This window comes from Lonchura striata, chromosome 1A (genome assembly GCF_050655825.1).
Source record: "Lonchura striata isolate lonStrDom1 chromosome 1A, ASM5065582v1, whole genome shotgun sequence".
In the NCBI taxonomy this organism is placed as follows: domain Eukaryota; kingdom Metazoa; phylum Chordata; class Aves; order Passeriformes; family Estrildidae; genus Lonchura; species Lonchura striata.
The window spans coordinates 53,962,618-53,987,994 of NC_140741.1; the positions used below are offsets into that span (position 1 = coordinate 53,962,618).

Sequence of the window (25,377 nt, forward strand, 5' to 3'; positions counted from 1 at the left end):
TGTCAAAGCCTGTCAGAGAGATATAAAATACAAAGTACTAGAATAAAACTTCATAAATGAAACATCACTTCAAATTCTTCATTAAATTGCCACCTTTTCCGAAGCTAGACATTAACTCCTAAAAATCCTTAATATGTTTTTTGGAAAGTACTTTCATGAATATTCCCCAGAAAGTCACCATTTGACAGAAGGCAAGGAAAAAAATTCAGCATGTAAATATTGGATTCTTTTTCATAAATATTTCACAAATATTTAAACACTGGTGTAGCTCTTTTACTGTTGAAATTCATGTTAAACAGTCATTGGCTTCTGTACAATTAAAATAAAGCCAAGTCTCTTTAAAATGCCCTTGTTGTAAGAAGATAATAATCTCCATTTTATATTGTTTTGATTCTTTTTGCAACTCAGGAGTGTACTCAGAAAGTTCTCATCTCAATGTTTTTATCTTTTTCAAAGACATAGTCATATGCTATTGGATCAATTCCCAGTTTCACAAAGTAAAATTACAAATTACACTATATTAGCATTCACTGTATGAGGATAAAAATTAGAACGTGCCTGAGACAGGTGTGAAATAAATTGGAGTCTACATGAATTGCAGTTTAGTCAATTAACTTAGCTGTGTGGAAGCCTAGATTTGCCTCACATTCATGAGTCCATGCTCAAATTTATTTGGAAACAGTTCTTGGTGAATTCCAAAGAGGAAATATTTTTGCACTATTATTTGCCTTGGATCCAAGCATGAATTTACCTTGACTATAGAAAGTCTGTATGCACTGCACCTGACTGAGCATTCCCCAGTATCTCATATATACTTCTGTGGCATATGCTTATATACATCAGAATGCATCATATGCTGAGGAAACAGGACAGGCAGGCTGCCTGTGAAAAAGTGAATGTTCAATAGAAACAATTGTAGGAATGCTCAAAACCAGGCCAGAGATAAGCCTGAATACAAGTTCAGTACCCTAAAGTCAGTGTAGGTTTAGGTTAGCTTTCCTGACACCAGTTTATTTGCTCCTGCCTGAAAACATTTCCCTTTGTTTTGAAAAGCCGATGTACCCGTTCTAAATATTACTGCAGTTACTTTTTGAATTTATGGAGAGAAGGTACCAAGGCAGATTGGATATCAAAAGGCAAGCATAGTGTTGGTGCTCTTAATTATCTTTCATTTCAAGGACCATTTTACTCTAGCAGGCTAATAAACAGAAACTTTTTTTCACCACTCATGCCTGCTCATATGCAGTCTGCTGAGCCTTCAAGAAGACAAGCAATACTTTTCTGCTTGGCCAGAACAGAAATTTGTCCTTCTGCCAGAGTTATTGCTACTTCAGACATTATGTACAGAAAATTCTAGGTTGTGAATTAGAGAGTACAACACAGAGCATTTATTTATATGTATGTGACATATCATCAGACAGATATAGGAGTTTCTAAATTTAGAATTGGTAACACTTTGCACGTGCATGATAACTTCACAGAGTTGTGCTATCAGAGATGTCTTCTCTTGCTTCCCATTTCCCCTCTTACCTTTTAAGCATTTCTTCCTCTTTTGCCTGCAATAGATCTCTTTGGGTCTGTTCTGTCATTGGAGGTCTTTCTGTAACCAGAAGGTGGAATGTTTTCAGTCTGTATCCATAAATCTTGTGGTCATTGTATTTTAATTCAATAGAACCCACACCTGTCCTTTGTGTGGTGGAAATAAACTTCTTCCATTCAAAACCTTTTACTTTCACAGACTCATAGGAGTCCTTGGGTAGAAAATTTGAACTCCAAATCATCTTCTTCATAAAAAAACTAAGTTAAGAAAAAAGCACATTCTATATATTCCCTCTTTATTTCTTTAAATTGGGAAATGGAGGGGAGAAGTCAATATCAACAGCAAAACAGCAAGTACACACGTGTTATCTGTTAAATAATAGAATCACTACTTTTGAAAGGGGATGCCCTAGGAAGTGAAACAATTAGAACAGTTTTAGATTTTCAAACTGGAACACATCATGGTAATGAATATTTAAGAAATCTAGTTAAAATGAATGATGAATGTCTTTTGTCTTCATTGTGGTTTTGTGTGTAAGACTACAAAGAAGACCAAACTAATAAAAGCATAAGAGATACAAAAATAGTGAAAAGAAATGAGGTTAATATCTGATGCTTTTGTTTTCCTGAGATTATTGTTCTGTCATAATTTTCCTTCACATTTTCCTGCTTTGATAAGCTGATACGCAGTATGCTGTGCATAACTTTAATCCCATAGGATAATGCACACACCTCTAAGTTGACATACATGTTTTTGGAAAATACATTTTCAAAATTTGAGTTATTTATTCATAATTATTCAAAAATTATTTAAAAAAAATATTAAATTTTGGATGAATCGTCATGCTTTGCTCACTGATGCTAGACAAATCCCCACCAGGGACCATTATTTCACATTTGAATCACAGTAGCACACAGAATTTAGGCAGAAATAAACCCCTTTGCAATGCAAACACCATGCTAATAGCACAAGGAAATATTATTCTCACAGAGAAGAGTTTACCATTTAAAAATACAGGCAGCATGTGGAGGCAGAAACCATGGGAATGCAATTCAGTGCATTACTGTATGTGTCAACATATCTGTGTCTGTATGTGTCAATGTATTTACATACAGTACATGTGTCTATACTCACACAAATATATAAGCATATACCAGGAGTGTAATTAGGCATAATAATTCAATAAATGTAGCACTTATGACTTTTTATTTGTGTATTTTAGAAGGAAAGTAAATTATGAACAATTACTCTTTGGTGTAATTCCTAGTATCAACATGCATTTTGAAATCCTAACACTTTCTGTCAGACACAGTTTCAGTTTATTTAAAATTAATTTAATGCATGTAGTCATTGCATTATAGATACATTAAAACTATTAGTTAAATAAAAAAAAATTTGTGACATTAACTTGAGTAGGTTGAAAGTGAGCCATAGAATATGAAAGTATAAATATGTATTTACTGTTTCTCATAACAAATTATACCCTGTTCAAAAACCTGAAGACAGATGAAAGCCTGACTTGATGTACTCCTGATGATTTGCTGGACATTTCCTGGGACTGTGTTTATTACACTGCTTTCTTTAGTGAGATAAGGTTATGCTTCAGTCATGGTTGTTGAGTTTCATTTAGTTTCAGGTAGCTGACAAACAAAATATGCCTTCTTTAATGAATATTCTTGTTCAATAAATGTTCTTGGAGATATATTTGTTGTTTGTAGATGGTGACATTTCAAAGCTCTCAAAATTTTGGAAACTTTATAAGGCACACAGATAATTGTCATAATTTCCTATTTTGCATCAAAGCATATTTTTTAGAAAGCTTTATGACTACTTGTCCTCTTTTTGTCTGGAGGCTATTTCAGTTCTTAATTTAATGTAAAATAGTCTTGACTGTTTTGGGTAAAGTACATCAGGAACTGAAGGAAAAATCTATCCTTGACTCCTCTTGGGAAGTTCCAATTAGTCCTGGCTGAACGTGTAACAGAGCATCTCTGCCATCTGTGGGTCTGTAATTACAGGATCTGTAATTTCATTTACATAGAGGAAGGATACTTTTCTAGCCAACAGTGTGAATACTTAGTCCCAGTACAGTGGCTGGGAACTGAAGAATGAGCCTTAAGGCCAAGCACATTTTTTTGCTACAAGCTTTGCAAACAGTATGTTTCTTTTGGGGTCCTCTTTAATCCAGTTTCCTCAACGGTTTTGGTGGGTTATCCAAATAATTTTTGTTCAGGGGAATGGGAAGCTGAATTCAAATCTGTGGAGCAATTTGGAAGAATGCACGAGATCAGATGAAAATCCATTTAAACTATTCAAGTATTATTTGGATATGATTTACTTTATTTCACGTCATTTCATAGATTGTGCTCTATTTAATTTTGTAGGTTAGGTGATTTATTGGCATATATACTATATTTATTTTTAGTCATATCCATATCCATCTGTGACACATCCATACCATACACTTCAAAGTGGAAGCAGTGCAATGTGGCTTCACCTAAAAATATGAACAATGATTTATGCCTGGAGGTTTAACTGTATTAAAAATGCACCAGGCTGTGTTGACGAGATATGTTTGCTGTAGTTTGGGAACCTGTAATTCTACTTGGCAGTACTATATTTCCTGTCATTTTAGGCTCATGGTGACCAAGGAAAATGTAATGGGTATAGTGTTAAGACCAGTTTCACCAATACAAATTTGATAAGGATAGATTATGCTTTCTCAGGTGACTTTTAATTATGGCAATATTTATTTATTTCTGTTGAAATTGTCAGTAGAAATAACATATATTTTTCAAGAATAAGAAATAAAGTGAGCTTGTAATTATGTCATATGATTTAAAGATAAATATCAAGGAATCCACTTAGTCATCTGTTTTCTAGCTTTATAATAGCTCCTAATTGTGAAACTCCTTATAGTCTCAAGCAAAAATTATTGGAAAACATTCTTATAGATTATTATTGCTAGTCATAATTTAAAGTGCAAATGTGAGACTTTGGAAAGTTGGAATTTAATGTTTTCTATTAGTTAATTCTGTGAGTTAATGAAAATACTGTTGCACTTGATCAGTGCAACAATAGTTTCTTAAATTTTCTGTATTATAAAATATGAATACATTTTAAAAAACCTGTGTATGACATTTAATATATTTTGTATTGATTCAAATCACTGATGCTTGATAAATCACATCTACATGACAGTTAAGAGAAGGTACTGAGGCTGGAATGCTAGTATTCATCTTTATATGGGCTTTAAATGTTCTGTTGTTTATTATTTAAGAGCATGTAAAAATACATTATAAGTGAATATTTGTGTTAGTTGTTTTCATCTTTTAAAAATCAGCTCTTTTTAATGGAGAAATATTAATGGCATCAATTCCCAGGCATCATAGTGTTTGTAAACATCCATTTCTGAAGTAAGTTGCCTTTTATTGATCTGTTATCCCAAAAGGATTAATAACCACATCTGAAATCTGGCCTCGCTGCAATTCTATGAGTTGAATTGCCATGTTTACAGTAAACTGTAACTGGTACATATCTCCCAGGCTCTAAATTTGTATGCCACATTAGGGAAGCAGTTTCTAATCCATATAGCACTGACAAAAATGACAAAATAATGCATTTTCAGAGAATGTAAGATCTGTCCTGAAATGTAATGAAAATGTGTTACAGAAACTTGCAGTGCAGAAGGGGTTGTATCTTTTGAAATCATAATTCTATGGCTTTGTTTCTTATTATTTAGTTTGAGCGCACACAACAGAACTCTTGCGTTGAAATATTTTCTCATTTTAAGGAATTAATGGCTCTCCACCAGCCCTTCAACATGTAAAATGAGTAGGTTACTTGTGTCCAGTACATCCAAAAAGAGCCAGGATAAAATAAACATAAGGAGTTGGATATCTTGGAAAAAATCTGTCATGGGTTTGGGTTAATCATCTCCAGAAGAAATTCAACTTGATGCCTGAAATGTAAGACTTCTTGGAGAAAGCAGTAAAGCCTGAGGCAGTGTTGATCTGAAGGAGTGCTCTCCATGGGTCAGAGCTGCTCTGCTGGCAGAGTGCAAACCCAGTTCACAACAGCGGTACGCTGCAAACTTGTAAAGGACTGCAGGGGCCTTACAGTGCACGCACTCAAGCTTCGGTTACATAGTTCTACTGGTCCAGTTTCTTATTATAAAATAAAACTGAAAAATAAAATCTGTGCCTAATTTTCTAGCCTCCTGTCTGTCAATGATAGTGTAGGATTTTTTCAGTATTCATGGAATGAAGTAATCCTGAAATTATGTTTAAAAATTAATATGTAAAACATAATTTATGTCGGTTTATGCAGTGCACTTCAGTGTCTGAGTATTTATAAATTATCTAGACATATGAAATTTTTATTCATATTATTATATTCTTGCTTTCCACTTTCAATTAAAAAAAAAAAAAACAAAAAACCAACCAAAAAAAAAAACCAACAACAAAAAAAAAAAAACCAAACCACTTATTTTTGCCTGAAGTTCCTGGACAGGAGGTACTTACCATAGATGCATACCAGCTAAGATGATGAATTCCTATTGTGGTTCTAGTCTTCAGGGTTCTTGTATGCGTATATTCAAGGTTTCTGACCACATATTTCACCTGCCTGTGTTCTTTCTCTTTGCTCCTGACTCTGCTATTTTGCAGACTGTTGTAATTTGTGGTAGCATGAGGATTTTATTAGTGTATCAGATATGAATGTGGTCTCTAACCTAGAGAGTGTTTGTTTGTTCCAATAAACTTCCAAAACTAGGATTTTGTACAGTGCATAGGTGGTTACCTGTGCTTTCATAACATATTAATTTACCTGTTTTTATTAACCTTAAAGGAACTGAACACAAGAAAAGAAAAATCTTACTGTTCTTTTGCTAATAACTATCCAGTGATGACTTCAGTAGGAGAGATTTCACTCAAAATGTCATCAGAGGTTGATAACTACTTTTTCTCATTGTTGAATAAGATGATACAATAGTTCAGATAGTTTTATTTGCATTCTTTTCAATTTTGCCTTTCTTTTTTCTCCTCTTCTTGATATTTTATGTCAAAAATTTTTGTAGTGTGATATCTGCATCTCAGCCAGTGTAAATGTAAGCAAGTTGATTCCTCATTCAGATCCACAGCTTTTAATACTGCATAAGGCAATCATTTTGGATGAATAGATCCCTGAGTACCGAAGCATTTCAAATCCTTTTTCATTTGACCATTCAGTGACCTGATAACTATTTCCTGTCCCTAAGTAAGGTCATGACCCAGGTCTTAGAGTGCAAAAGACAGATAATTTTAGCAACAAGTTAAATCCAAATGGATTTGGTTGGAGGGGGTAAGGGAGAATAGGTTTGGTTAATTTCCTTTAAAATAAAGTGTTACAAAACTTGTATTTAGCATGTCCTGTTAAAAGTAATTATTGAATTTGCTGCTGTTGTGTTTGGATGCCTGGGGACTGCAGTCAATATTGGGGTGGTTTGTTTATTTGCTTTGCTTTCACTGGACAGTACCCAATACATTTTTTTTACACTTCAAAAAGCAATTGCTAATGAAGAGGTCATTAAAAGTGCATATTCAGATACATTCAAAATGCTTTCCAAAATGAGTGTTTCAAGCACTAAAATCATATTACTATGCAAATGGTTTTTAAACATGGACCATGGAATCTATGTCAGTAAAAGTGTCACAAATGTTACATTGCACAAATCTTCCTCTTGCAAAAGAATTTCCATTTGGTATGATGATATGAATAAGAAATAAAATGTAGCCTTAGAAATATTTTATAGGTACAAATCTTGTTTCAATTGGAATCTATGGCACATTTTAAATCCCAATTAAAGGAATGTTTTGTGTAGCTATATGTTTTAATAATGGCATTATTCTAAGAACTTTCAGAGGTGAAGTAAAGGAAAGCTTTCACACCAGAGCTTTTAATTAATTTGAAAATATAATTTATTAAATTTTGCTTTAAAGAAATTTCTTTTTTCTCTATTCTGTAATGGGAACTATGGTGTTGTGTAGAATTAGTATTATCAATAAGGTCAGAAATCTACAGCATGCCAAAGAGGCCATTTTCACAAGTTTAATATTAAACACACATTGAATTATCTTTCTGTTTTTATAACTAATAATGTTGTTCAGATATATTTTTAAGCAAAATATCAACACAACACTAAAATTGAAATAGAGGAATTTAAAATTTTATGCTGTTCAATACTAACTCAGAGCAAAGTTCTATAGCTTTTATAGATTTAATATAATCCAGAATTGAATGTGCAGTGAACCTACCTAATTTTACAAGGAATTCCTAGTAACTCAAGTACTTTAATGAAAATGTACAATTATGCAATGATACCTATGCAACTTTTTTGGTGTGTTTTTTTGGTAATGTAAATTTTTCCTACTTCATAACTTTGCAGTTCAACTCTCATCAAAACATGTTAGCAGTTTCTGGAAAATCATAGGCTTGTGCTAGTTTGATGTATGCATCGCAGATATTTTATCTGGCTTGCGAATATAAAAAAGGTAGAAATACTGAATTTTGCAGTTACATATTTTTTCTCATATTGGTAAGAAAGTCTGCACAAGAAAATATTTTTGAATACAATTTTGTTTACATGACATTCTAGAATTGTTCTCTCTTTTCAGATTTGTTATCAGGTTCCCAATCCATCATGGTTGTAACTTCATAAATTAGCACATTTATAGAATGTTGTAGATAACCAGTCCAGATAATGAGATAAAGAAATCCAAGTACCCAGACAAAAGAACTTCATTTCTGTAATCATCATTAAACAAGTACATTATGAATAACTGTATTTTTAATGGTTGCTAAATGCACACTGAGCATTAGGCTTACTAAGACCCTGACTGTGGAAAGAAATTTCTCTGAAACACATGCATGCTTTTTTATTTCCTGATAAGAAGCAAGCTCAGCAGTTTTCACTTTATGAAGAAACGGGTGATATCTCTTATGAAAGATAGAATGTAACTTTTAAAAAGGAGGAGTTTAAACTCTACTGTGTATTTTTAAGTTAAATTTTCTGAGTATTTGCTTTAGTACCTGATGTATATTTTGTAATTGAGAAATTAGCAGTGAATGTAAAAAGAAAGGAAGCTATGTGCCAGTAAGCCAGAAAGTTCTGATTTAACCTATCACTGACCTGGCTTTGTTTGTTCAGATGACAGTTCTAAAAGTGTGCAGAGAATATTCCCTTTTAATACAGTTATTTGCCGCAAGCCGTGACCTCACTGCCTGTCGGGGAGCAGGTCTGAATTGGCCCTTTCTCTGATATCGTGACATTGCTTCTGTTGCCTCGATTGTGACCTCTGATTGCATGATACCCCTGAGAGTTCAATTTAATAAGCGTGACTCCTGACTCTTAGCCAGGTCTGCCTTCTTAGGTTTTGTCAGACTCTACTTGTAGTCTGGTCTACATATGCTAAAACACTGCATAGGCTGTCATCATACTATGTGAGTTGTGTGCACTGTATTCAAAATTATCTTTCAAACGTCTTTCATTTATTGCAAGTGCAAATGTTTATAAAGTCTTTCTTGGAATAAATTTTAAAAGTTGTTTCTTTCACATTTATGGCTGCTTGGGATTTTTCAGTTTTGTACCATTGTACAGATAGTTACTACTGTTTCACTAAATTACTAAGCATGTGTGCTATCCATGCATCATACTAATTTCTTTCTTCCAAATTTTATTTCCCCTATGAGTGTTGTATATTTTTATTACTTCCCATACAATATGTTTGTTCAATATAGAAATATTAGGGGCAAATACCTTTTTCTCATTGTATAATTAGTACAGTCACACAACAAGGCAGTACTGATGAGCATCCAGAGCACTGTAAGGTGTACTGACCCAGGACCAGTCAGGTGAAAGCTGAAGAATCTGTTTGGAATCCAGGAGAAGGTGAGTAGAATTAAAAGATTTTAAATACAATTGAAAATAAGTTATCTTGGGTTTAGTGACAATTTTGCTATATCATTGCATTCTTTTCTCCTGTTTTCTCCCTCTTCTAGCCAGAATGCTGAAGAAGAGTCTGTTCTGGGACCTGGATGCCTTAAGGGTGATGATGTTATTCAGATATTTCTCCAATTTTAGTGCCTCTTGATGTATTCACTGAACCAGAATATGGAGAAGTTTAAAGATTGAAAGTTTCAAGAACTGTGGTACAAGTTACAGACGAGTTTCTGTATTTACTTACATGCATTTTCTGTGTTTTCATTGCAAAGACATACCCATTTTTCTAGCCTGTGTATCAATACCCATAACTTAGTGGTTCTAAAACAATTATCATTTCAGAAGAGCAGAAAAATCTTGCTGAACAAAATAATGCTTTGGGCTTATTTTTGTAGTTACATTAAAATCTTTCTGTAAATATTTCCATTTAATACTTTATTTCTTCAAATGCTTTAAAGAATTCCGTTAACCTTTTCAATCAGATTAATTTTTATTAAAATTGTTGATTTTGTATGAAAACTACGATCTTCCTTGTAAAACAAGTTCTATATAAGGCAGAAGGTGGGTGTTTTGTTCCACTCAAACATGGCAATGAAATTCTATTCCTTCTTCTTCATGACAGTAACTCTTTACAGTGAAGTAAAATCAAGTAAAAAGTAAAATCTCAGTTTGGCCACGTTTTTTCTTTTTTTTATTTGGTCCACAAATTCTCATTAAAGATTATGTAATTTTAATATCTCCATTTAGTCTCTCAGGTTTTAAAAGTCATAGTATAATCATCTATTTCTTTCTTCTGGAGTAAACAGTATAAGATTAGCTACTGAATTTCCTTAATCTTTAGTGAGAGTTTGCCTTCCTATCTGAAATTTATGAGATTTCACTCCTCTCTGGATCAGACCTTAATGCTCTGTAAATTCCTGTGCTACTGGCATGAGATTAGATCATCAGCTGCAGACAAGCAAAGTTACAAGTCAACAACCATTTTACCTGTTGGTGAAGCAAATTACACTTTTAAATTAATTAGTTATGGCTGTCTTAAAAGCTGTTGCAAATATAAACAGAATGCATATGAGGCAACTTCACCTATTTGTACCCATCATAATATTTAGGTTGTTCCCACCTTTTCAAACAAATTTTATATCTTTGTACACACATATGTAAAGACAGTGAGTAGGAGAGTTTGATAGCAAGTTTAGATTAAAGAAACTAATTTAAACACACCTACAATAAGCATAAACTGTTTAAACTCAAGGTTAGACACAGTTAAATTATGTTCACAAATAGAACTGAGGGGTTTGTGTTCATCTTCCTACCAAAAAAGAATTTGAATAAAGTTCTAAACAAAATTCTCTAAAAGAGCAGGAGGAGTCAGGGCTAATTTATTCATTTTTCAACTGATTTCTTCCTGCAGTAGGTAAATCATTCAAACCTTCTCTGCATGGATAGAGAAAACCTGTGCCATTGTAAATATAACTGATCCAAAATCAATGTTAGTCAGTTCCATACCTGGGGATATGTGTTGATTTCTCTATAATCATATACAATATTTTGATTCTTGTTTATTTTCATGTGTTTACCAGCTGAAAATCACGGTTTAATTAATGAATAAATCTATACAAATACTAAGGTCTTTGAGATGTATGTATTGAGAATTAACCTGGGGCAACTCATAGGCAAATTGTGGTTTTCTTTTGCTTTTTTTGCCTGACTTTCTCCACAAATGGGAGGTTGTTTTTTTTCATAGATCTACAAGACACTGGAATTTCATATTGTCTTCCACGATGTATCAACCAATTAAATATAATTCAGTAAGAAGAATTAGTACTTTTATGCCTGTATTTATTTATAGACACTCATAAGTTTAATGTTTATGGTTGTTTTTAAGCTGGATATAAATATATAAGAATAACACACAATTGGGGATTAACTAATTTTAGATGTAGAGTTCTTAAGAAAAAGAAAAGACTATAAGTCTATCTGAGACTTTTTTCCCATTTAATTAAATGAACATTAAATCAAGTCTTGTTTATACAATGTTTGGCATAATGATAGGCCTGATCTTCAGTGTTACCTCTTGGTTTTGCTATGAAGTAAACTAAACAGCAGCCTTGCACTCAGTGTAGACTTTGTGTGTGTATTTGACAATGGAGAATAGTTCTGCTGTTACACATTACTCTGCTGACAGAGCTGGGAATTGTTGTCACACTATGTTCATCAATAGATATTTCAGCCAGCATCAGAAAATGGGCTAGAAATAGTTCTACTCAAACAAAAGAAAACCCTTTTAAATTGAAAAATATATAGTATCTTGACCCATCATGTTTACATTATATATATTATATAGATAGAATGGATAATCAATCCAGAGGCATTCATAACTAAACTATGTATTGACATTAGTACAATAATTTCATTATTTCACTTTCAGTGTTATTCTGCAATAAGTACCAATCATGCATGCTACTTTGGTACTTCATATGTGTTGATGAGCATGAGTTCTTAAAACAAGTTCTTCTATTATTCAGATAACTTTCTAGGAAAGATGTGTATACTCAAGAGTAAATATAATAAAGACTTTTTAAAAATGAAAATTCTGAAGCTGTGACACAAAATTACATCATTTAATTATTCACAGAAGTATGAGACAATTATTAATGTGATGTAAGTCAGGTTTACTGACTAAATTCATGCTGCTCCAGAGTAATGACGATTTTTTTATTCCTTTTAATATTTGGCATATGTATCTTCTTGTCACATAGAAACCTCTAGTTTTTATTTTGAAAAAAATTTTGTTGGGTTAGAATTTTTCAGTTCCTTTCCCGTACTTTTAATATCTTCACTACAAACAAAACCTACCTTAATGGTTGTCACACTCCATAAAATCTATTGTATTGTGTAGGTTTCACCCTCTTTATAGTGAACAACACAACATAGTAGACCTCTTGCACACTTACAAAATGTTCCTTTTTACTTGTTATTTTGAGAATTCCTTTGGAAGATCTTATGTCTTAAATAATTTTACTTGGTTTATTGAATTTAGAAGAAGATATTCGTCTGGTTTGAACTACATATAAAGTGATATCTCTTCTTGCTTGGAAATACCATTTCATCACTGAGCAACTAAACACTTGTGTTGAAGTTCTTAATTGCTTCTGTCATTTAAGAAGTGGGAATACATAGAAATAAAATCTGTCAAAATATTCTGTAAAAAAGGGGGTTTTATGTAATGCGTCTCTTATTTTTCTCCTCAACAGTAAAAAAAAATCCTCTATTCAGTAGAGAATATCCATCAATCGGGAGTTTATTAATTCCCAAAGTTTATGAGAAGAACTAGAGATAGGTTGTGTATTAGGCAGATTTAAAATTTGAGACAAGGAACTGTGTGAGAGTGTAGGCACTAAGGATAAACAAAATAGGCTCGATCTACTTCCATTTTATTTATACCTTACATTTACTGATGGATAACTAAGCATTGAAGTCTTGAACATACTATTTCAAAATACTTTTTACTCTTGATTTCTTTGGTTCTTCAAGAGCCTTGACTATCCAAAGAACTCTTGGTAACTCTTGGCTGTGCTCCAGACTCACTTCTCAGCAGTGCTGTTGATGAAATTTGCCTGTGCAGAGTGGCTGAAATGGGTACTGTATAGGCTACATAACACTGTGTTCATAGAAGACTACACAAAAGAATAATGTGCAAGTATGGTATATCACTGTAAAGTATTTCATGTTCCTTTTGAATTTGTAAATGCCTGAGTGGGTCCTGAAGCATGCTGATTGCAGGTAGAAGTAGTTTACATCAGGAACTCTTCCTCTGCATGTGGATAGCATATCACCTCTGTAGTTTCTTCATTTTTGTTTTTGGCAGGGATGTTTTTGAGGTTTTTTTAAGAACCAGCTAAGGTTTTCAAATATAAAGCAATTCCATATTCAAACAGTCATATATTAGCAAAAAAACAAAATTGAAATGAACAGTTGTTTGTAAGGTAGCTTCCTGTACTTACCAGGTGAAATAGTTTTTTAGGTTTATACATCAATGCAGAAAATTTTCATAGGTCTTAGGAAATATCACAACATGAAACTGCTTTTTATTATGAAGGAAATTATAGAAGATAAGTAAGAAATTGTATTTAATGTAAATGGAGGAGTAAAGGAAGTGATAATAACCAATAAAAGTTGCAAGAGTTGGTCAAATTGGAAGGAAAAGTGTTTAATGATGTCTTGATGTCAGTGCTAGGAAAATGAACCTTATCAAGCAATTCAAGTGGAAATGCACCATCTTACAAGAAGAGTAGAAGATGTGAGAATTTTAATACAGAGTGGTAGTTTGCGATGTATTTGTATGATCAGAGGGTTGCAGTAGAAGTTAAGTAATAAGGGGATCCTAGAAGAAGTTCTTTGATATTACTGGAATATGAATAGAGAGAGAGAAATAAATTCAAAATTATGTTTTAAAAGTACACCATTGAGGATGAAATAAGATGTAGATTTACCTCAATGTAGGAAAAATAAAATGTTGAGTTTAAACAGTAAGCTAGGGACAGATAAATAGTAGTGGTGTATTCTGCAGGGGCAGGAACAAGTCGCAAAATAGAAAATAATGGGAAGATGCAAGTATGGAATCCTGTTTTCATTGAATTCAGAAGCTGAAACTTGTACTTTTTCAGTGATGTAGGAATCTCAACCAAAGGATTCAACTTTTGCATAATCCAATGTAAGACATCAAAGAGAGAGCACAGAAAGCACAGTCTGAAATATGATAACTGCTGAAATTAACTTGTTGGTGAAGACATTAGAGAAGAAAAGGAGGTTTGCAGGTCAAATAGTAATATAGTAGGCTGTATTTGTAGTTTGAAAAAAAAATACAGAATACTTGGTATAAAGAGAAAAAGAGCTAAAGTTTTAGGAAAAACCCTCTTTAATATTTTCTTCCTTTCAATAGCTACTTTTTATAATTTTTGAAAGAGATTCTCTTGTACATTGATCAGCACTCCCATGTTCAAAACTCTTTATTGAGTGATAATTGATAAAGTATTTAAATAAAGCATTTTTAAGCATCAAAAATTACTATTGAGGTAGTATTCTTGTGATGCAATTCTGTTTCATCTTTTATTCAGCTGTGAACTCACTCAGACACTACTATTAATATTTTTTCATTCATTCTGGTCCTAGAGATGGAATTCGCTATAGTCAGATGAAAAAATACCTTCTAAAAGTAAATAATATATCAAAAGAAAATGTTTGTAAGGTAGAAATGTACGTGCCCCATTATCTGAAAATTCCAGACCTGAGTTATAGATAAACATCTGGGGATTCTAGAAGTTGCAGTAAGAACTCTGTACCAATTTCTGCCACCTGATGTTGCCAACTGTCTTGAAGTCACATATATATTTCTACCATAAATGTAGAAATGTAGTCACAGAATACCTGTAAGCATGATAAGGACCACTCTAAATACCATTCTTTATCCAAAACAATTTGGGGTCTGTTGTGATTGCTATGTAATGGATGTGAGTATTCAGTGAATCCTGACAAAGTACATGTCTGACAAATGTTTTAAGTTCTCTGTAGAAAAAAAGAAATTCCTATAATTTCTCATACATTCTAGTATATGGGTGGGTTTTGGGGTGAAGGGCAGTGGGGGGGTTGTAATTTTTAAATTATTGTTGTTTTCCTTTCTTTCCAAATACTTCACTTTTTTGCCTTAATAGCAGGAACAACTCAAGTTGTTCTTACTTTCTGTTCTGTGTGTATTATACAGACTCAGAATTAAGTTTTTTTCTTGTTTCTATAACATGAAAAAAAATGAGATTAAAAAGTTGGATTTTAGATTTTTTATTTCAATGTAATTTATAAATGTGTAATACATACATTATATATAAATGTATAGAAGACAGTAGAAATTAGAATATATATTGAGAAAATTAACTCTTGTCACAGATTTTTTTATTGGGGGAGGAAAACTTAGAATGCTGAAGAATTTCCAAGCCCTTCTTTCACATTGTAGGTCTTAGGTTTCTTATTCTTTTATTTGTATTGTTCTCCCTATGAAGCAAGGTTTGAAGTGATTTAAGTTGCCTTCTAAACTCAAGATTTTAAAGATTCAATACAGTGCAAGCTACTCCATATATTTATAAGAAGCATGATATATTAAAGTTTGACCTTTTATCTTCCCATCATCAACAAATAGATTTGGAAAAAAAAAATTACTGTGTTGAATCAGGTTCTTTAGCATCCTTTTGTATATGAATCGATGAAGAGTGGAATAGCTGTCATTTACAACAACCAAGATTGGTGTTTTCCAGGCACAGAACTTGAGTTCACTCTGAATGCAGACATTGTGTAACCACCCTCCTTCCTTTTGTGTTCTGGCTGTTAACAGCACTTGTCCTGCCACAGGGAAACATGGGTTTCAAGTACCCCTTATCCTGATGAGATTTGAATCTCCAGCTTCCACATGCCAAACTATTTCCTTGGCTGTGTTTCAGTCCTCTTAACAGCGACAGCTACAGCTGAGGACACAAGATCTATATATCTTGGAGGAAAGAAAGAAAACTGACTCCATGTAAAATTTACTTCACCTGAAATAGTCCATAGATTCTTTGCCCCTCTCCTTTAGTTCACTTAACGGATTACCCAGAAATAGTCTAATTTAAAGCACATAATAGCACCCATTTTTTATACTGAATGTGAGTCGTCCTGTCTCGCAGCACACTCAGCAAACAAATTTGAGTGATGAAGGATGACATTTTTGTGGATATCACAGTTCAGGTTCTTACAGGTTTGCATGGGGATTTGGTGACCCAGAAAAGAATCTGTTACTTTCCTGTAATATGCAGTTCCAAAGATATTTCAGATGCCAGGGCTTTTCTAAGTTCTCCCTATTTAGATCTCAGATTTTGTGGAAATTGCCAGTAGGTGGCCCTGACTGCTGCATTGTATCTGGCTTAAGTGCACAGTATCTGTGTGAATGATTATTTGGCAACACCTAAAAATCATTACTGTATTAATGCCAAACGTAAGACAATTCCAATCTTAAATTATTAACATGTGTGTCATGTAAAAAAAAAAAGGTCAAAAATATTGGATTCTTAGAACGATAATCTAATGAGGGTATGATACTTTAAATACTTCTGAAATTAATTTGGGTTTTGATGCCTTCTTTGATGTATTTCTGTTTTCTTTGATAGTCTTAGAGTTGTCCGCATTTAACAGTTAAAGATTATGGGTCTGATCCATTTCAAAGATACAGAAAGCTTACAGCTCCTTGGAACTTCTATGACTGTTAATGCTTCTACAAAATCAGGTCCAGGTTTTTTAAAAACACATAGCCCTAATTTAAGAAAGCTACCAAGCAAATGCATGTTAATGATACTGATACACCAGATTCTTGAACACATGATGTTCATAAGTGGAATAGAAAAGTGATAATTCATAGAATAGAATAGAAATAGAATAGAAAAGTGGTTTAATTCATAACATAGATTTTTTTTTGTAAGAATAAAAACACTAGATACTGCTCTTAAAAAGCAAGGATATGAGTATGTTTCAAATAAGAAAATAGAATACAGTTTTCTGCAATATTATGAACAAATCTTGAAGATCATCTGCCTGTTTGAGAAAAAAAGCCACTATTAATACTGATATGAACAAGAATATTCTGTCTAAGATCATATATAATTTTAAGGAAGAAAGCTCTCTTGTTTGCATTTTTACCTTGCTGACATTTTTGTTTCAGTTACGTTTAAATAATCAACATGAAAAAATAGAAATAAATTAAAAGTTTATTAAATAAAAACTGTTGTGTTTCAAACATAATTAAATAGAAAATTGAAACAGCAACTAAAGAAATTTATTTAAATAATTTTGGAAAATAAATTACCAAGTTAAAAGCATTCATATGTTTTGTAAGCTTTATTATAACTTACTGCACATTCATCTTTTTTCAACCATTGCTGACACAGACACAGACATGAACTTCTGGTTTATCCCCTATATTGATTTCTCTTTTAATAGAGAAAAAGATAGAAACGCTTTAGTGAATGCATAAGTACAAATTATTTTAATTGCAAGACATACTTATTCTTAGAAAGATAGGAAAGCTGGGCCAACTTTTCTGTAAATATAGATAAGAATAAAAATAAATATGCTTTCTTGGGAGATTATTCCTCATTGGAGAACAAACGTGAAAGATTTAATCTCCAGATGAAGTCCTCTTAGGAAGTCACTCACAACGTGTCTTATTCTTGTTATAAATCAGCATCTGTCTTTGAATGAAGAGCTGTAAGGATAACAGTGGAGTTGGAACCTATGTATTTTCAAAATGGAAAGGTTAGATAACTGTAGTCCAGAACCAGGAAGGTAATATCATAAATTTAGAAAAAAATAAATAGTTCCCACTTTAATAAAGGAAGTTGATGAACAGTCTTTCAATATTAGTCTTTAAATATTTGGCACGGATTAAGTAACTCACTGCTTGACTTTTTTAGTCAGCCCTCACACCCTCATTTCCATTGATACAGTGACTGTCCATCGAAGATTTTCATTTTCTGTCTTTCTAAGGTGGTAAATGGGAGTTCTTTATATTAACTAAGGATGATTTTTTCTGAAGTTCTAGTCTGTGAGTGACTAGCAAGACATATACGACTTTATATTGTGGACCAAGACCTTGCCATGAATACATTCAGCCTAAGGAATGGATTTGGTTTGAATAGAGACTCCCTATACTAAGACAAATAAACAAAACCTATTTGTATTTCAGACTATGAAATAAGCAGCTTTGATACTTTAACTTAGACCTAAAATTTGAAAGCAATGAGCTCGCAGCAAAGCTAGGTAAAATGCCAGTGAGGCAAAAACTGCATATTTTGCAGTTTATGCAAAGTAAATTCTAAATTTTAATTTAAATTTTAAAAATACTACCTATAATATGCTAAATCCCTTGAAAGGTAAATTGATGAATATCCTGTAAATTCAGTTTATAATGTCAAAACATGAATGAAAACTATGGCACTTTTGCTATCTTGGTCCCCACCCCACCTTCCCTTTGGAGTTACTGAAAGATAAATCATCCATAGTGAGCAAATGGACTTGGTGTAAAGTGGTCTTTGCTGGTTCAAGTGTTCCTGCAGTTTGCTAAAAACCTTCTAGTAGCTACCATATTCACCTATCACTGAGGAAAGAAGAATCTTTGAAAGAAAAACAAAAGGAATAACTAGCAAGAGGGATAATAAATCAGTGTAATCTGAAATTACATCAAAGAGAAAGAAAACAAACATTTGTACCAAAAAAAGAAAAAGTTTTCAAATGTCTCGTAAAAGCCCTGAGTTGAAGGTGCTAAAAAGATTTAACATATAAAGTTTTTGTATGAGGGTAGAAAATAAAAAAATATTCTAATCCATGGATGTTGCCATGCAACAATGATGGCTCCTCTGTGCACTCTTCCAACTCTGACAGCCTCTTCCTCATGCTCCTTGCCATGTCCGTTATTCAGCAGAATGGTCCAAAAACTGAAGGATATACAGAATTTTTTCCCATAATGTCACTATTTTATTCTATACCTTTAAATGTCTTTTGTGATCCAGGAGTAGGTAGTAATTTCTGAAAAATAATATCATAAATGCAATTGCTTTGGAAGCCAAATCAGAAATTGCCATTAAAATGTCTTAAATGTCTTAATAGATCATATCAGTAAAAGACAGATAAGAGTAATAAGATTGCCATGTGTTGACTCTTGCATATAACAGTGATTTGTTTTTTTAACCTTATAGATTGCTAAGTAGAATTATAAGTATAAATGATTGCATATTTTAATTATGGAGATAACACAGTAAGCAACATTCATTGCAGCTGTTACAACCGATTTATGTATAACATATACTTCTATATAGATTTCATAACAAAGGATAGATTTATTTCCCAATAAAATAAATTTATTCAGAAACCTGATATTACATCCCAAAAGAGAAAACAAACCATAAAATTAAAACTAATATAAAAGTATTTCTTAAATATATCTGAAGGAATTCTAAATAGTTGGACTCTGCATGCAAATGAAGTGATTGCTTTTTTTTTTTTCCAAGAAGCTATAATGCCAAGTTTATCTAGGAAATCTTAAAGAAAATGTATTTTAAAATAATAACAAAAGACAGGAGTGTCTCTCTTCTTTCCCAGGTAAAAAAAATTCTCAGCTGGATGCTACTTTTGATGAGAAATTACAGAGAAAAGATTTCACATACCAATGGCTTCATGCACAGCTTTTGGATTATGAAGCAGACAGTTCCAGAAATACGAAGTGGTGAGGTCATCGCCTTTAAATGAGATTTTTTTTAATTTTAAATTTGTCTTGTAAACTAAAACCTAAATTAATGGTTCTAAAACAAACATGGCTTTGCAGCTAGCAGACAGTACACCATATTTCTGGGTCCCAAATATGGCACCCTTTAGAACTGGCTTAGTAGTCATTGCATAGATACTTCTTCCACATAGAAATTGAAATTATAAAATCTTCAGAATCTTATCATAAATAACTGCTTCATTTTACTTTAGCAATGCAGTGTGTTTTAGACTGAAAAGAGTGTAGAAAAAAGTGCTTATTCATCATATATTTTATAATGTTATTGGTATATATTATGGTTTTATGTAATTAAATCAACTGTAACATTAGCTACATTGTTAGATTTGATTAAGGAAGTAAAAAAATACTTTCCTATAACTAAAGAGTGTGTACTTATATTTTGTCTTCAAAACATAAACCCAGAGTTTACATCTTTAAACTACACGGTACTAAAATGTTGTAAACATGTTCCTTCTATGTTCAGTTTTGGTTATTAAACAGGTAAAATGTCAATACAATTAAGGGAAAGGTTCATATTGCCTAAACTAACATGAGGACATAGCAAGTGTATTTTGGTCATAAATTCAATATAAGGCATTAGTTATCTTAATGAAGTCATTAGTAGACACTGCCAAGCATCTCTAAGAAAACCAAACAAAGTGTCAGTAGGCAAGCAATACTATATAATGGTATATTAATTTTATCATTATTTTAATTTAAAATTATTTATAATACAATGGGCTGCAATTTGTACTGTCTTGTGCAGAAAAATACGCCACATATCCTGCTTGTATCAATGATTGTAGAAACAATATGAAAAACATGTTCCTTAGGTAATATTTATCTGGCTTTGCAGAAATATTTATCTTTCAATCATGATCCATAAGAAATACTCAATGTGTTTGTTTAAGATAATTTCCATAACTTTTAAATTGAATAAAAACGCTGGAATACAACAGGTAATGATGTTTAAAAGTAAGAAGACGCAGCAATCTATAAATTTTCTAAGATATTATTGTGCTACCTCTCCAGGTGTATGCTATGCCCTAGTATTTGTACTGACTTTTGTAAGGATCATGCTATCATTTTTTAATATGTCAAAAGTCCAACTGATCTCCATTCAAACTTCATTGGTAGGCAATTTAGAACAGCTGATATATTTATTCAGCTGAAAACAATTTTATTCCTACAAAAAGTAATGTGAACACTGGCTTTTCTACAATTTATGTCAACACACAACATGCTGGTTAGAATAGTTTAACTTAATATTCTATCATTTGAATAAACAATTGTTAGTTATTTTTAAAATCAAGTACAAAAATATTAATAAGTAATTATAAGTAATTAATAGTAATAATATTAATTAATTAATAGTAATTAATATTAATAGTAGTAGATACTTTATCAGTTAGTATTAATTTCCCTGATGCATCTTAATCATTGAATTATTTTAAATAATTAAGCATGAGTGTTTCCTGAAAAGGTTCTGTACAGGTATTTTAGTGAGCCCAGTACAGTGGGAGCTACTGAAATTTATATTCTACATTTTTGACAGCTGTCGTTTTTTGCCTGAGTTAGATCCTGCGATATGTGACAACAGACAAGTACAACTTGTGGTAAGAACCTGTTTCTTTGTGGGATTTTGCAGAATTCTGGTCTTTCCAATCCATACATGGTGTAAAAACAGGAGAATTTTTTGATTTATATAATTCAGTAGTGTTATCTCTATTTGGCAATCGAGTCATCCCCTGGTGGAGATCAGAAGAAAATATCACAAAACCCCATGTAGGTGCATTGGGTTCTAGCTTCATGATCTGACACTGAGTTTGTTTTTAAGACATCAAATGCTACTGTGTGTTTTTTAAAGCATTTTAACCTGCATTTTCAAAAAAAAGTTGAAAAAAATTAAATAAGTTTCAGTACCAACTACATTATTTACTGAAAATGTGTATTCTTGTCAATTAAACAACTTTAAATACTCTCAAATTCTGTATCTAACATACCTAAATCATTCTAATATGCTTTCAGTTTTATTGATTGAAATACAGTAAGTTGGAAGGATATATTAATATGTTGACATTATTGAAAACATTGCAGGAAGTCATACTAATTCCTACAATTTCTTTTTAATATTTTTTTTAGATCTTAAAATGCCCTCTGCTCTTTTCATTATTCACTCTTTTTGAAGCATTTTTAAAAATTGGATTTTCTGAAACAGGTAGTCATATAAGTTGGCAGGAGGGGAAATGCGAGCAATTTAACAATTTGAAGACTTACAAAATTGAAAGACTGTGTCAGAGATACCCAAAAGCTCCTTTTATAATAAGCAGTTGTGATGCCTCCAGGTCAATGCATATTCACTCTATGTTTATATATATAGACTTTACATTTTAATTCCATATTGGCAATATTCTTATTGATAAAATTTTGTGGGGTGTAAAACATGGGGCAAAATTTTAGAAGCTAGGCAGAATTAGTATTTTATACTCATATACATGATGTAAAATATTGCATTAAAAGTATTTCCCAGTTAGATTATGTGCTATATGCCTCATTTTGTTCTCTGAGCAATCTTGCCTCTTTCTAACCTCTTCCTTCTTTAGCTCTACAACCTATGAAATTTGCACATTTTGGAAATGATTCCATAAACTCTCATAAATTTCAACTTTGAAAAAAAATTTATTTTAAGCCTTACATGTTACTATTTCTGTGTTCTTTAAGTCAGATTTTGTTAAATATTTTTCTCTGGCAAATTTGTCCAATTCTTCGGTTCTTATAAAATTTAAAAGGCTGTAAGCATGAACCAAACTACTGTTGTAGGGTTTGATTGCAGCAGCAGCAATAGTTATTTGTTAGGTGGAGTCTAACAGTAAATTGAGCAAATCATAATTTAATAATGTTATCTAAATTACATATTATGTAATTATTGGTAAGTATATGTGCACATAGGTAGATTGTATGTTATTTGTACTAAGCGGTTCTGTCCACAAAATACTACTGCAATCCCACAGTAGTATTATGCGGTGTGCCCACATAACTGGCAAAGTTATGGAATTGTCACAGCCTGTGCCACAAAATAACATAGCTGTTCCACATGAATGAAATACAGCAAAAAATGCAATAGAGGGTTCAAAAAATAGAAAATGGAATACAATGTATCTCTAATGCAGAAAGCAGTACTATGCAGGCAGTAAAATAATGATGTGGTTTGTACACACAAATGACTGGAGAATTTTGGTTTTAAAATTTATATGAGTTCTCTCTTAAAGGGTGAAATGTGAATATGCTCCTACTGTTTTGGCACAGTAGCTTACTTAAAAGCTATGAAATCATGATAAAAATCAAGTTAACAGCTGCAATTATTATTTTAAAAAATTCTTGTAAACTGAAAGTGGAAAATATATATTAAAAGCAAAGAGAGAGAGGAAGCATTAGAAGAGGAAAGCATTCCTGGTCATTTCCAGTAGTTTATACCTATGCCATATGATCGAACATGAAGTTTTCTGATGTGTTAGACAACCCCTGCTTTTTATGTGTTCCATAAGTCTGCATTCTGAAAGTTTCATATAGTTTTCTAAATGATATTTGTGGGCATTCCAGTAATTTGAGACTTTCTTTTTCAAGGATACAAAATTGCATTTCAGTGGTTGCGTATAAAGTCTTTTCACTGGGGATTATTGCTTTGTAGTAACCTTCAGTAAATCTAAGACCTTATTATGTTAATCTTCGTAATTTTGATGATTTTTCTCCTTAGTAATACCATTGAAGTGCTTAGGAAGGCATGATGACTTACAGTTTAAATTATTTTAAATTAATATGATTTTGTGGAATAGCCTGTAGGATAGACTTCCTGATTTTACTTGTATTTAGTTTAAATTACAGGATTAACCCCTTCACTATTGATCAGTATCTCCAAACATTTATATGTAACTCGAATTCAAAAGCACCTTTTATCTCTGAAGGTGATAGAACATCTTGATAATTTTACTTAGAAATAGACAAATATACAGATGCAAAGCTGTGTTCAAGGCAAAGATTCCTCCTGATTGAGATTAATTTTCAATTAATTCTAATAAGAAAGGTTTGTGGTAGTAAAAAAAAATGCCAGAAAGTCTCAAGAGTTGACTATGGTGATCACTACAGATGGAAGTTAATATTACAGTCTGCAAAAAACTGTGCCAGTATATTAAATTTCTTCCAAATTCTGGTTCTAAATCATAAACAAAAAAGGGAAGATTTTAATTAGCTTCAGAAGACTTTTAATCAGCTTCTTTAAAAAGCCAAAATTAAGTTTTCTCCAGTGATTAATACAGCCTTAACTATTAGTCTGACTGTAATTGAGTGAAAACACTATCATTTATTTGAAATAAAATAACAAAGATGATGATAAAGCCTTTGTTTCTGTGATGGTAGGGATTGGATAATACTACCATGGAAAGGCTAGCTCTATAAAATTTGTGGCCTCATGGTCACAAATCTTTGGGAAATGGAACATTAAAAAATTTTTTTTGTGTGTTTAAACAGGTTAGATAGAAATAAGAATGATCACTTCCATTGGTTTGAATCTCTTTGAGCATCACAACCATTGCATTATTTCTACTAATGAAAGACTAAAAGCTTTCAGTTCAAAGACTGAACATAGGAAGCTCTCACAAGCTTAAAGCAACTGTAAATATTAAGGTCAATAAAATAGAAACAATTGGCAGGATAACACATTTCTTTTTCAAAGCTTCTTGGCAATGCTATGGAAGAGAAAACTAAATATTGATGTTAACAGCAATAATAAAGACTAGCTGCGCAAAGCAAAACTATAAATTCCTCGTCATTAAACATATAAAAGGTAAGCGTCAGAAAACAAGGGATAAACTTTCTGTGCGGACACAAAGGGAATGCAATCATGAAGGAAGAGTGTAAAATCTATGTATCTTTGGAGGTTTTGATTTGAAAATGCATGGACTTTTTAATGAATTTTACATTAAACAGTGACTGAGTAAAGACAAGGAAATGAAACAGGTCTCCATTTCATCTGAGTTCTCTAAGTTAGACTGGACTACAAAGCCTGTCTGCATTGGTGCAGTGCTGCTTTTGGTACAGTGAGGTAGTTTGAACAGGAAGTCTGGAAATCGTCTCCTCCAGAATGGCCTGCAACTTCATAGTAACAGCACTTTCCTGAGAAAAAGGGAGGTATGGGCTTTAGCCCCCTGAGGAAGTAGTTGAGACCCAGTCTCTTGATACCTGGTTGAGCAGTGTTGCTACTACAATGTTAAGCAAAAGTTTAGTGACATTACCACTAGCAGAGTCTTTTCCTTTCTTGTAGTTTGTTTTGTAGTTTGTTTTGTTTTTTTTTTAATAAGTACCCAGTTTGACATCTAGTTGTGAAAGACACCTAGCTCTTCAGCCCAGAGAGAGGAAAGACTGAATCTGCTTTTCTGGACTTCACTTCTGAAGGTCCAAAGTCTAGAGAAGTAAATTCTTATGTTCAGTGCTTCCAGCCTGACTCGAGAATGCTGGGACTTTTGTAGA

General features: G+C 32.4%; 1 protein-coding gene across 10 annotated transcripts in view; it reads left to right on the forward strand.

The window, feature by feature from the left end:
- LRRIQ1 (leucine rich repeats and IQ motif containing 1) overlaps window positions 1-25,377 on the forward strand; it is a 103,551-nt gene that overhangs the window by 63,896 nt on the left and 14,278 nt on the right. For 4 of the 10 annotated variants that reach the window (XM_031507743.3, XM_085570165.1, XM_085570166.1 and 1 more), the window contains 2 exons: window positions 19,692-19,815; window positions 21,410-21,470. The exons of 2 other annotated variants lie outside the window; for them this stretch is intronic. In XM_031507743.3, the coding sequence (XP_031363603.3) occupies window positions 19,692-19,815; window positions 21,410-21,470 (185 nt within the window). Of the gene's footprint in view, window positions 1-9,357; window positions 9,468-9,577; window positions 10,181-19,691; window positions 19,816-21,409; window positions 21,471-25,377 lie in introns of those variants that run through there. 4 more of the 10 variants (XR_014952296.1, XM_085570167.1, XM_085570168.1 and 1 more) reach the window with 4 other exon arrangements.